The sequence below is a fragment of the Heterocephalus glaber genome, unplaced genomic scaffold (genome assembly GCF_053883595.1).
Source record: "Heterocephalus glaber isolate CG9 unplaced genomic scaffold, H.glaber_assembly_v1.0 deba00001610, whole genome shotgun sequence".
NCBI classification, from domain to species: Eukaryota; Metazoa; Chordata; class Mammalia; order Rodentia; family Bathyergidae; genus Heterocephalus; species Heterocephalus glaber.
This window is the reverse complement of record NW_028258381.1, coordinates 38,537,322-38,550,182: the sequence shown is the minus strand read 5'-3', so window position 1 is coordinate 38,550,182 and position 12,861 is coordinate 38,537,322. Positions and strand designations below refer to the sequence as shown.

Below are 12,861 nucleotides of genomic sequence, written 5' to 3'. Positions count from 1 at the left end.
GGCTGGGGGGTAGCCCAGGGCTCCCTGGATTCAAACCCCAGTACCACAAAAGAAAAGAGAAAGCTCAGGCTTTATAAACAATGTTAAATTTGCCAGCTGACGTGTTTCTGCTCTGCGCAGCCAATCCACAGCTCTGAGTGTGAACAGCCATCTCTGCCCTTGCAGGAGCCGCAGGGCTCCCCGACTCTTGATGGCAGAGCCCTGCTCGTGGGGACGTCTCAGAGGACTGGACAGCCATGCAAAAGTGCAGCTGAGACCCCTCAACCCTAATTTGAGTTTCTAAGTTCAGCAAAGCTTGAATTCCGGATTAGCACACAGTGCGATTCTGGGCAGCGCAGGCTCAGAGTGGCCATGGGACCCAGGAGCGCACAGTGCCCACCTGGATGCCCCTGTTCCAGTGGCCGTCGTATTCCTCCTTGGTCGTCAGCCACCTCATCTTGCCCTTGCCGTGGCGCATGTTGTCTTCCCACTGGCCTTCGTATATGTTTCCAGATTTGTAACTGGGACAAAAGAAACCAAAGAGGAACGATCAGCTGCCTCATATACAATGTGTGTCTTTAAGATCTTTAGGCCAGGGGTGGTGGCACACACCTGTAATCCCAGCACTGGGGAGGCTGAGGCAGGAGGATCACTATGGAGACCTGCCTGGGCTATGCAGTGAGTTCAACGCCAGCCTGAACTACATAGTAAGACTCTGTCTCAAAAAAAGAAAGATTCTTAGCTAGGTGTAGTGGTGTTCTCCTATAGTCCCAGCTAGCTACTCAGGAGGATCACCAGTCCAAGGTCAGGTGGGTAACTTAGGCCGTTTCAAAACAAAAAAATTGAAGTGAGGGTTTAGCTCAGTGATAGACCACTTGCCTGGCATGCATGGGGCCTTGGGTTCCATCCCCAGCAACACACACTCACACATTCACAATTCTTAAAATTTCCCCTGAATACCTGTGAAGAAATCCAGTCCTGGGTCCAGACACTCCTATATACTGAAACTCACTGGGTAGGCATGCGGTGAGCAATAGCAAGCATCTTAGGGAGCAGAATAAATCACTTTATTAAACCTGCTGATTATTTATTAAGGTAACAAAGTGGGTAACAAGTGTTTTACATCTTTCAGGAATTTGTTTTATCAGGCTGGGGACTTAGCTCAGTGGCACCGTACCTGCCTCATAAATGCAAGGTCCTGAGTTCGATCCCTGGTACAAAAAATAATTTTTTTCCAGTACTGGGAATTGTACCCAGGGCCTTCACACTGAGCTATATCCTCAGCCTTTTATTTTAATTTTTATTAGACAAGGTTGCTCTACATTGCTAAGTTGCCCAGGCTGACCTCAAACTTGGAATCCTCCTGCCTCAGCCTCCCTGGGTGGTGGGATTACAGGCATATGCCAGCATACCTGGCTAGACTCAATTCCCTATTGTAACTATTTAATATTTTGCTATAAATATTTTAAGGATTAAAATTATCAGCTCAATCTAAAATCAGGCAAAGGTGTCACCATCCTTCAAAAAGCATACAACTAAAAATGGAGGTCTGTGATCAAGGCAGAGAACAGGGAAGGCAGTTTCAACTTACAAGGTGAAACGGTATGATATTTAATAGTGTTTCTCTAAATCATCCGTAGACTATTTTCATCACTACAGACTATACTGGGATTAACTTACACATCCGACCCTGGCTAGACAGAAAATGTGTTCTCTGCAGTTTCCTCACCATACCTTTAGCCTAAGTGGCAACTCTTTGGGGCCAGAGACACCTGTGTGCCCACCCCCCACGAGGCCATGTCCCACTTACCACCTTGTGCCCCAGCCCTTTCTGATGTTGTGGACCCAGTCACCTTTGTACCAGGAAGTGCCCTCTTGATTATAATAAATGGAGCCCTAAAACAAATAATATCATTTTCTTAAAAAGGTCAAGCCTCAGAATACAGATGAATTTTTAAATGTAAAGAAAAAAATACAGAAAGCTAAAAAGCGTAAACACTGCAGAAGTCAATGTCATACTTACAACAGATGCACGATCCTTCAAGCTGCCTTGTTTTCCAATTAAAAAAAGAAATAGTAAGGTGTCCCTAGCAAAGGGCAGGGAGATCATGTCACAGACCAAGTACTCCTCCATAACAAAGTGCCACCGTGAGGCACGGAATGACTCCTTTCGTTATACTTGGTAACCGTCAGTCAAACACCAAAAGAAATGTCTCCTTGCCACCTCAAGTGAATAGCTGTGCCTTTGCTGCAACTGCAGGTCACTGTCTTCATGTACCAAAGCCATTTTTATTTATTTCACTTTAACATCTGTCTTAGTTACTTTTCTCATTGCTGAGACAATATAGCCGACACCCAGAGTTAAAGGAGGAAAAGTTTATTTGGCTCAGTTCACACAGGTTTCAGTCCATCGTTGGCTGGCTTCAAGGCAGGGTGGCATAGCAGAGGGCATTTCAGAGGAGAAACAGTTCATTGTAGGTGGAAGACAGCAAAAGCAAGCAAATGAGGGACCTTAATAGCATCTTTCTGCCTCTTTTATCTTACGAAGACTACTTAGGGTGGGCAGCGCTCACACCCTTCATCCTAGTGCCCTTGAGCCTAGCACTGCACCATGAATCAATTCCAGGGTCACACACTCTAGATCCAGCCACCTCTGGAAAAAGCCCCACCTATGGCTGCACGAGGCTTTGGGGAGACAGCTAAGCACAAGCCATAACATTCTGCCCTTGGCTCCCAAAGACTACTGCACATCCCTTTACGCAAAGGGCATTTAGTCCACCTCTAAGAGGTGCCGAAGTCCTGAGAGTTTCAGCACTGCTGAAAAGTCCAAGTCCCAAGTCTCCTCTGAGATTGAAGGCAAACTCCTAGCTGCAGGCCCCTGTACACATGGAAAGACAGTTAAACGCGTCCAGCATATAATGGCACAAAATAAGGATTCCCATTCCAAAAGGTACAAACGGGGAGTAGAAAGGAATGGAAGCAAATCAAGTCCAAAATCCAGTGGGGCAAACATGAAATCCCGCAGTTCCACTTCCAGCGACCCAGCAATCTGTGACAAGTTGTGAATTCCAAAGGGCTTGCCTGCCCCCACGGGACTTCCCATAGTTGTAGCTTCCATGGTTTCTCTCTGGGGCTGGCTTTGCTCACTCCTTGCAGCTTTCCTTGGATGATCCACATTCCTGGCTTCTCTAACCTTCTGGGGTCTCCACTGGACCTTTGGCTTCACACATGGCCCCCTCGGGGCCACCCTGCCTGCCTCCCAGGCCTTCTGAGATCTGGGTGGAAGCCTTTCTGACCCTACCACTCTTGCATTCTGCAGGCTCCTAAACCCAGTGCCACATGGATGATGCCAAGGTCTGCTGCCAGCTGGAGCAGCAGCCAGGCTTCCTTCTCTCTCGGCTTTAAGGGTTGAGTGCCTGGATCATTGGGCACTGAGCCCAATTTCGAGGAACAAATTCTCTAGGCTGCTACCATTCTGGAACATGGTGCTCTGGGGCTTTCTTCCCAAAGCAGTCTCTTACTTTTGCAATTTTGAGGCTGAAAAGGGTGGTGTCTTGCTGCTGCTTGTGATGCCCTCAGGCCATCTGTTCTATTCTCTTGTTCCTTCTCAACAATCAAGATCTCCTCTGCTCTATCTTTACAGTTCACATCTTTACTGGTGCTTCCTTTCTGGCCAAACTCAAAATATTTTAAATCATTTGCTGGGCTCTCTGCTCTTGATTCTCAACACAGATCTGGCTAAAAGCCCCCAAGAGTAGCCATGCCACTGCCTCAACATTAGACTGCCTTGAAATTCCTTCTGCCAGATTACTTGGTCCACAAACCTTAATCTCAGTCTCAAGCAAAGTTTCTGGACACAAGCAAAATGTAGACAAACTTTATGCCAAGGCATAGCGCACACTGTCTGAAGTCCAACAGCCAATGCAGTCCTTCTTCCCAGCAGAAACCTCCTGAGCCTGGTCTTCACCAGCAGAATTTCTATCAGCATTCTGAGCTCTGACCAGAATCTCCCATCAAGTACAGCCTAAGGGGTTCCACCTCTACTTTTTCAGCCAGCATCTCCAAATCTTTCCTAATGCTTCCCTTTACCACAAGCTAGCTCCAAAGGCTCCTAAACCACATGGTCGGGTATAGTCACAGCAAGGACCCCACTCCTAGTACCAAATTCTGTCTTAGTTACTTTTCTAAACAAAAGTCATAACAACATCCTACTCAATGCCACCTCTGAGTGTACGTGATGTCAGGCAACCTCCCTTGGGTGGCTCCTCTGAGCAGCGGGCCTTGCCCCTGAGCAGTACATGTGGGTCTGAGCTTAACAGCTTTCCCGTGTCTGTGTGCAAAGTTCCTTCTTCCTCATCGTGTGGCCACCTTGCTCCTGCAGACATGCAGGTGCTGCTGTCCAGAAATCACCATCCCCAGCCCATCAGTGTCTGAACTGACCTGTTGTGAGCTTTAAACACCCACAAATGCAGTGACAGAGGGACAGAGCTTATGTAGAGCAGGAGAGGTGATCTCACAAGGCCTGAGTGGTGCTTGCCTTGCAGTGGGCATGAGGACAGCCAGGCACTGGGGTGGCTCAACCACCTGGCTCATTCTCTCCCAACTCTCCTGGCCTGCAGCCATTAAGGAAGGAGGTCTGCCTTGATCAGGCTCTATGTATTTGTTTTTACCATGCTAGGATTCAACCTAGATCCTTGTGTAGAAAAACAAAACAAAGCAACACAAAACCAAATATAAAAACAAGTAAACAAACCTAGGCCCTTATACAAAGCACATCCTCTACTGCTAAGCTACCCTTTTTCACTTTGTGATAGGGGGATTGAACCTAGGGCCTTTGCACTGAGAAACATCCCCATCCCTTTGCATTTTGAGACAGGGTCTCACAAAGTTGCTCAGTCTGGGCTCAAATTTTGATCCTTCTGCCTCAGCCTCCCAGAGTGCTGGGATTACAGGCATGTGCCACATCTGACCCTAGCCCATATCTGAACTCTAACCCAGATCTTTCCTTATGCACAGACTTTGCAAATCCTCCTCAGTTTGTCGAGGCCTGTGATGACTTCCAGAGACCAGCAGGCATCCTGTGAAGGACTTTACATTGCAACTGGCCAGTCTGGTGGTTCCACTGCCAAGAAAATCAACCTACAGGGAAGGGCTACCTGGGAGCAGGCGGAGGACAGAGTTTAATCATCTGTGTTGTTCAGACACAAAGCCTCCTAGAGCCAGCATTCTCCTGGGTTCCTCAGGGCTGGTCCTTGACCTGTTTCTTCCTGCTGCTTCTCTTTTTCACAGAGTACCACTTGAGCAAGAGGCACTGGTTTCTGTGGAGCTTCTCAGTAATGCATCAGATTCCACCCTTTCATTTTGTGTAGAAATAAAAGAAATCGGGGTATTTACCTTATCTTGGTAAGCAGCCATAAATTATAAAGAGAATGAAGGAGGGAGAAAGGAAAAAGAGGAGTCATCCGGGTGTGGTGGTGCACACTGGTAATCCAGCACTCAGGGAAGCTGAGGCAGGAGCATCACACATTCAAGCCCAGCTCTGGCAATTTAGTGAGACTCCTGTCTCAAAAGAAACAATTAAAAAGGGGTGGGGGTGTAGCTCAATGTGAAGGCTCTGAGTTCAGCCCTCAGTACCACAAAAAAAAAAAAAAGAGAGAGAGAGAAGGAGGAGGAGGAAGTGGAGGAGGAGGATTAGGAGGGCAGAGGGGGAGGAGGAGGAAGAGAGAAGGAAAGAAAAGAAAGAAAAAAGAAAGGAAAAAAGGAGGCTCTAGTTGTTAAGAAATGATGCGTGGATACTGTGCAATCCTGGACTTCAGGAAGGCAACAGCAGACCAGGGGACGCTACTTTCCCAAGGCACATGTTCTAATCTGTCAGGAGTTGGCCTGTGACGATTAGCATGGTAGACTTTTTCTTAGGGAACTGTCTCTAAACTACAAATTTTAAAGATTGTAAAAAGTGCTACAGTATCTTGTCATCCTATACAAAAGCAAAGCGATAATACCAAAAACAGCAACCTCAGGTAAAAATGCATCTCCACTGCATTGCTAGTAAAGATGTAAAATAGCATGGCTGTTGGTGGAGGAGTTTGGCGGTTCCTCAAAAAATTAAACATAAAGTTGTCATATGACCCAGCAATTCCACTTCTGCATAGTTCCCCAAAGAACTGAAAGGAAGCACTTGAATCCTTGTAAATATATTCACAACAGCACTATTCATAATAGTAAGAAAACAGTACCAGGCGAGGTACCCCACGCCTGTAATCCCAGTACTTGGGAGGCTGAGGCAGGAGGATCACCACAAGTTCAAGGCCAGCCTGGGCTCCATAGTGAGTTCAAAACCAGCCTGGACTACATAGCAAGACCCTGTTTCAACAAAAGAAAACAAAAAAATAGAGATACCCCAATGTCCATCAACAGACAAATGAATAGAAAAAACACAATAAATACTGATGATGGAATATTACTCGGCCATTAAAAAGGATAACAGGGCCAGGGATTTAGCTCAGTGGTACTGCCACCTGGCTTGCAAGCACAAGGTCCTGAGTTCGATTCCTGGTACCAAAAAAAAAAGAATAAGATACTGACACATGATACAACACAGATGCACTTGAAATATTATACTGAGAACAGCCAAACACACAAGGTCACATATTATAAGATTCCATTTATATAAAACATCAAGCTAGGAACAGTGGTGCACATCTGTAAGCCAGCTACTCAGAAGTCTGAGGCAGGAGGCAGAGGCAAATCACAATGTGAGGCCAGCCTAGGCAACTTAGTCAGGTCTTCTCTCATAAGATTTTCAAAAGGGCTGAGGATGTTGCTCAGTAGAAGTGTGCACTTGGCATGTATAAGGCCCTGTGGTCTATCCCTAGTACCACAAAAAAATTAAAAAGAAAATCAAATGTCGGCTGGGTAAACCCACAGAGACCTGGAGCAGACTCGTGATTGCCAGGGAAAGTGCAGAGAGCAGGATGAGGAGCTGCTACAGGGGTGGAGCTTTACTCTAGGGAGATGAAAGGGTCAGGACTGGACAGTGGTGCTGTCACACAGCACTGCAGGTGGACTGAACACAGCTCAGATGCTACCAAAGGCCAACTCCGAGGTCACACACTCCCGCAGCACTGCCACCCACCCCATCTGCCACCCTGCCCCGCAGGACCCAGCCTCCCGGCCGCCTCACGCACCTTCCCGTGTCTCTTGCCGTAGCACCAGTGGCCAATGTAGGACACAGGCTGAGTGCTGCACCTGAAGACCCCAAATCCGTGCCTCAGGCCGTTTACCACTTCGCCTTCGTACCTGCTGCCGTCCAGCCATGTGTACATGCCTCGGTTCATAGGGATGTTCTTCACAAAGTCCCCCTGGGGAAAATGGGGGGATGCCCCAAGGTACTGAGAGGCAGCACTCCAATCCTCCCACACATATTCATAACCGCCCAAAGGTGGAGACGGCTCAGATCAGCCAACGGATGGATGAAGAGACAAATTACAGTGAATACTGACAATGGAGAACTACTTGGCCATGGCAGAGGATGAAGTTGACACTTGCTACAACACACATGCAGCATGCTACATGAAAGCGTGCCAGGGAGAAGGCAGCAGCGGGACCCCTCACCCTCTGAGCTGTTGGGGACATCACCTGCTCACTGACACTGTGAGGCTCTTCTTGCACAGAAAGAGTTGGCCATGCCACTGGTTTCTCCCGCCTCCTTCCTCCTCTCTCCCTGACCCCTCCACCAGGTGGACGCACAGCAGAATAGAACGTGAGGACGGCCATGTGCAGACAAAGCTCAGGAAGCAGGCTGCCTGCTTGCTTAGGGTCAAGAGGTGGCTGCCCTCTGACCTTGGGAACTGTAGATTCCCAGGACTCACCGGAAGGAAGCTAATTCCTGGTCCACTCCTAGAGTCTGGATGTTGAGCCAGGCAGTGGTCACCAGTGGGGACGTTCCTGTCTGCGCCTCATCCAAGTGTTCCACAGACCCATCAGGTGGTACCCCACCCACAGGCGCCTCCAGAGCATGCACTCTGCAGGCGCAGGGCATCTGCCCACCCAGCACGTGGTGTGATACAGCACCCGCTGTCTCTCCCAGGAGTCCAGACTTATAGGGCATCACAGCCGCAGAAGGAAGGGGCCAGAGCCTGTCGTCTGCCCTGCCTGAGGACATGTCTGCAGGCCTGAGTGCTGCCCAGGACCCTACTGCTGGGCTGGGTGGGGCGCTGTGGCCATGGCAGGACCCAGACCCCAGAGACTGCAGAACAGTGAAGCAGGGGGTTCTCCCTGGCAAACTGTCATTCAATGGTCAAAAACCCTGAATGTCAGCCACAGGCAAGGAGCCAGGATGACACATGGGAAGGGGGCCCCAGAAAGGTCCCCAGAAAACCCACTGTTGGGGCCCAGGGCCCATGGTCAGCCCCTCCCTGCTCCACCACAGCACATCCAGCTCCAGGGAGCCACCTTCTGGATCCAAACTCGCCTTCACGTCTACCCTTGCCTGGCTGGTGTCTGAGTGAGTGTGGTGTGTGAGTCTTTGGTGCCATTTATAAACACCACGGTGCTAGCAATCGAGAGTTTTAGAATGGCGTTTCAGACTCTCACACTTCATGGGGGGAGTTGAAAATGCAAAGTCTCTTGGGCTGGGGATTTACCTCAGTAGTTTCGCTGCCTGCTGTGCAAGCGCAAGGACCCGAGTTTGATCCCCAGTACCAGAAAAAAAAAGAAAATGCAAAGTCTTGGAGAACAAATCTGGCCTGGAAATCACTTTAAAAAGACACAGTCAAGCCAGGCATGGTGATGCATGCCTATAATTCTACCACTCTGGGAGGCTGAAGCAGGAGGATTGCAAGTTCAAGCCCAGCCTGGACAACTTCGCAATTTTGTGAGAAACTGTCTCAAAATCAAAATAAAAAAGGACCAGGGATGAAGCACAGTGCAAAGGCCCTGGGTTCAATCTAAAGTATCGCAAAAAAACCAAAAAACAAAACAAAAAACCCCGACATATTCCCTTCAACCCAACAAGAGGGGTTAAATGAAATCCACATAATGGAAAATATGTGGCCTCTATCCAGTATAAACAGAAGGGAATGTATAATAACTGTGTTTGTAAAAAGTAGGGGGTAAATGTAAAATGTATGTGTTCTGTGAGCTACACATATCTGCTCTGTGTGCACAGAACTCCACAGAGCCACATGTATGTGCCCCATGTGTGCGCAGCACTCACAGAACATCTCTAGGGCCGTAGAGGAAACAGTTACTGTCCCAGGGGGTGCTGTGTGGGCACCAAGTCTGGCATCCTGTGGTCCTGAGCACTTTCTTAGCCTCAAGTGCTGAAATGCTTTTCCCACACCCATCCATCCGTGGGAGTCTGTACTGACTGAGTACAGTGCAAAATTAGAATCACATGCCTTACCTCATATTTCAATCCGTCGGCCCAAATGTATGTCCCTTGTCCATGCATGAGACCTTCTGAGAACAGACCCTTTGAGACAAAATATTAGCGAGCCCTGAGCAGGAGCCGTGGGTCAGAGGCGTGCTGCCTCTGGCTCACTATCTCTGGGAGCTTAGTTCAGTCTAAAGAGGGGCTCAGAGCAATCAAACATAGCATTCCCTCCAACTTACACATAGCAGTCTTCCTCTCCAGAACATGTGACTAAAAGACTTTGAAGCTCAGTATAATTCAAATATTTTGATTTTGCATTTCAAACATTAGTTTTTAATTTTTAAATTTTATTTATTTATCTATCTAACTAGTGGTACTGGGATTGAGCCCAGGGCTTCTGTGCTGAGTTATATACCCAGTGCTTTTTTATTTTTTGATAGTGTCTCACTAAATTGATAACTTGCCCTGGCTGAGCTGGATGTGCTGCTGCACACCTGTAATCCCAGCACTTGGTAGGCTGAGGCTGAAGGACTGCCAAGAGTTTGAGACCAGCCTGGACTACATAGCGAGACCCTGTCTCAAAAAACCAAAAAACAAACAAACAACAACAAAAAATTGCCCAAGCTGGGTTCAAAGTTATGATCTTCCTGCCTCAGCCTTTCAGGTGCTAGGAAACAAGTGTGGGCCACCACACCCAGCTCGAACATTGAATACCTTTTATTTGGAGGTGGGGCAGCACTGGGGATTGAACCCAGGGCCTTCACAATGAGCTACATTCCCAGCCCTTTTTAATTTTTATTTATTTATTTATTTATTTTTGGTACCGGGGATTGAACTCGGGTCCTTGGGCTTTCAAGGCAGGAGGCAGAACCACTGAGCTAAATCCCCGGCCCCCTTTTTTTATTTTTTATCACCACATTTATAAATTCACACTTTCATCTGTTTTCCCTCATGGGAATCATTAGTGTGTATATGCAGACACACACATGCTGGGAGATGCATGGAGACACAACATACAGTGATCCCTCTGCACCCATCCACATAGAACGCTCAGGTCCCTTGCAGAAAACGGTGGGGAAAAATAAACCAGTGGAGTATTCGCACTTAACTATACACATCCTCCCATTTATTTTGGTGCTGAGGATTGAACCCAGGGCTTCATGCATACTAAGCCAGAGCTCTACCACTGAGTCACACCCAAACCCATCTGTACACTTTAAATCATCTCTAGATTACAGATGATACCTGTTCCAATGCAGATGCCATGCAAGTAGCTGCTGTTCTGTATGGTTTAGGAAATAACAAGGAAAAGGATGTCCTGTTCAGTACAGACACAACTGCTCCCCGAGATACTTTAGGCCTGTGGTTGGCTGACTCTGTGGACATGACACCCACATATACAGCGGGCCTCCTGCAGGGCAGCAAGGACAGTTCATTTACATCCAGTGTCTGCTGCACATCTGTAGGAACCAGTCAGGAAAAACTCAACACGCCTGAATCTCTAACTGCAATCAGAGCAAACAAGAAGAAAATGACATCTCATTCTTCCCTGAAGCCACCTGGTTGGAGGCAGGGTGGATGGTTCTCAGATGCTGCTGTGCGTGACAATCACTGGAGGCTTGTTAACATACACTCTGCAGGGTCCACCCAGGCTTCTGGTCTAGGGTTCCTGAATGTACATTTCTAAAAATCCCCAGATAAATCAAGTGTGGTAATACCTGTAACCCTAATACCTGGGGAGGCTGAGGCAGGAGGATCGCAAGTTCAAGCCCAGCCTGGGAAACTTAGCAACTTAGTGAGATCCTGTCTCAAAAAACAGGTGGTGGTTGGAGATGTAGCTCAGTGCAAAGGCACCTGGGTTCAATCCCCAGTGTTTGGGGGGGGGGGACCTCATGTACAAATATTCACATATCTATTCAACATATTATGGCAAAATGACAGGAACACTGGGATTTCAGTTGGTCTTCTAACCCACAATTTCTGAATCTGTACTCTGGGCACAGAACCAAAAGCAGAGAGAGAACTTTTTTTAAAAGTTACATTGATGTCTGCACTGTAGCTAGGTAACATCAGTACTGAAGGTGTACATTTTCCTTCCCTAAAAAATACAGCATAACAGCCACTTACATGGTACAGTATTTCCATTGTACTTAGTACTATGAGCCATTTAGAGATGACATAAAGTAATGGGAGGATGGATGGAGGTTCTACGCAAATACCACCCTATTTCACATAGGGGACCACAGCATCCAAAGATTCTGGTGTCCAAAGGAGTCCCAGAACCAATCCCCCAGAGATACCAAGGGACAACTGTTTTTACTTTAGTGATGGAACTAAAATAGATATAAATCAAGCAAAGAAAAAAACTCAAATGACTACTTCAGCCATACTAAGTCATACTTGACTTTAAGTATGTAGTCAGAATTCAGAATAAAATCAGCCTGAAGTACTTGCAATTCCTTTTGAATAATCAATGACACTAACTGAAGACTTGCAAATCTGAAACCATCGCCCTAGTCAGGAGGATCGCAAGTTCCAGCCCAGCCTGGGCAACTTAGTGACTTAGGGAGACCCTCTTGCAAAAAAAAAAAAAATAAGAAGAAAAGGGAAGGGGTTGTAGCTCAGTGTAAAGCCCTGGGTTTGATTCCAGTACCAAAAAAAACCCCTCTCACCCCACACCTTCCCCCAACCCAGCAGGTCGAAGTGCATGACTCACATGATAGGTACAACCACCTTGGAAGACTGCAAAGCCTTCTCCCTCGTAGAGGCCACAGACTTTCTCCCCTTCATACCTATGAGGAAATGAAGCTGGAGGTAATGAGTGATGTGAATAAGCCCAGGAGACAGGGGGTTAAAATACAGACAGAAAATGGAAGCTCTGTGTTGGGAGGGCAGGGTGAGGTTGGTGGGGATCAGAGCACTGGCTAAGGAATTTTATTCTGCAGACAGTGAGGAGAAACTCAAGGTTGGTAGAGAAGGAGAGCGGAGTGGCCGGGTCTCACATAGACCCTGTCATTCTCCCCTTGAATTCACTGCCCATGGAATAGGGCTGACCTTGTGACCACTAGAACATTGTGGAAAAGATGAATATGTCACAGAAGACCTATCGATGCTCTGGCTGCTACCCTTGGATCACCATCACAAGCCCTCTGGGGAAGGCGGCTGCCATGCTATGGATGCAGGCAGCCCGTGTGGTGAAAGCCCGAGACCAGGCCTCTTGCCAACGGCCCTGGGAACGAGCCCCCCGGGAGCAGATCCCCCAGGCCAGTCAAGCCTTTCGTAACAGCACCCGGGCAGTATCTCAACTAGAACCTTGAGAGGCCTCCGGTCTTGAACTGTGGACCCTGACCCCAGAAACCCACAAGGTACCGTTCACAGCTGTCAATTACAAGGCTGTGGGGTGACTTGCTACAAGGTGGTAATAATTCCCCCAGGAGACACATAAACGGCCATGCTCTAGGAAGGTATGGAAGAGGGACTGGGACCAGGGGAGTCTCTGGGAAATG

The 12,861-nt window shown here is 47.8% G+C and overlaps 1 protein-coding gene across 13 annotated transcripts in view; it reads right to left on the bottom strand.

Moving 5' to 3' along the window:
* The window catches only part of Rsph10b (radial spoke head 10 homolog B), a 47,115-nt gene that overhangs the window by 31,441 nt on the left and 2,813 nt on the right, over positions 1 to 12,861 (bottom strand). For 10 of the 13 annotated variants that reach the window (XM_004840458.3, XM_087195871.1, XM_021254752.2 and 7 more), the window contains 5 exons: positions 12,072 to 12,147; positions 9,386 to 9,454; positions 7,167 to 7,340; positions 1,790 to 1,875; positions 380 to 500 (listed from right to left, as the gene is read on the bottom strand). In XM_004840458.3, coding sequence (XP_004840515.1) covers positions 380 to 500; positions 1,790 to 1,875; positions 7,167 to 7,340; positions 9,386 to 9,454; positions 12,072 to 12,147 — 526 coding nt within the window. Of the gene's footprint in view, positions 1 to 379; positions 501 to 1,789; positions 1,876 to 2,002; positions 2,173 to 7,166; positions 7,341 to 9,385; positions 9,455 to 12,071; positions 12,148 to 12,861 lie in introns of those variants that run through there. The other 3 variants (XM_087195869.1, XM_087195870.1, XM_021254757.2) reach the window with 3 other exon arrangements.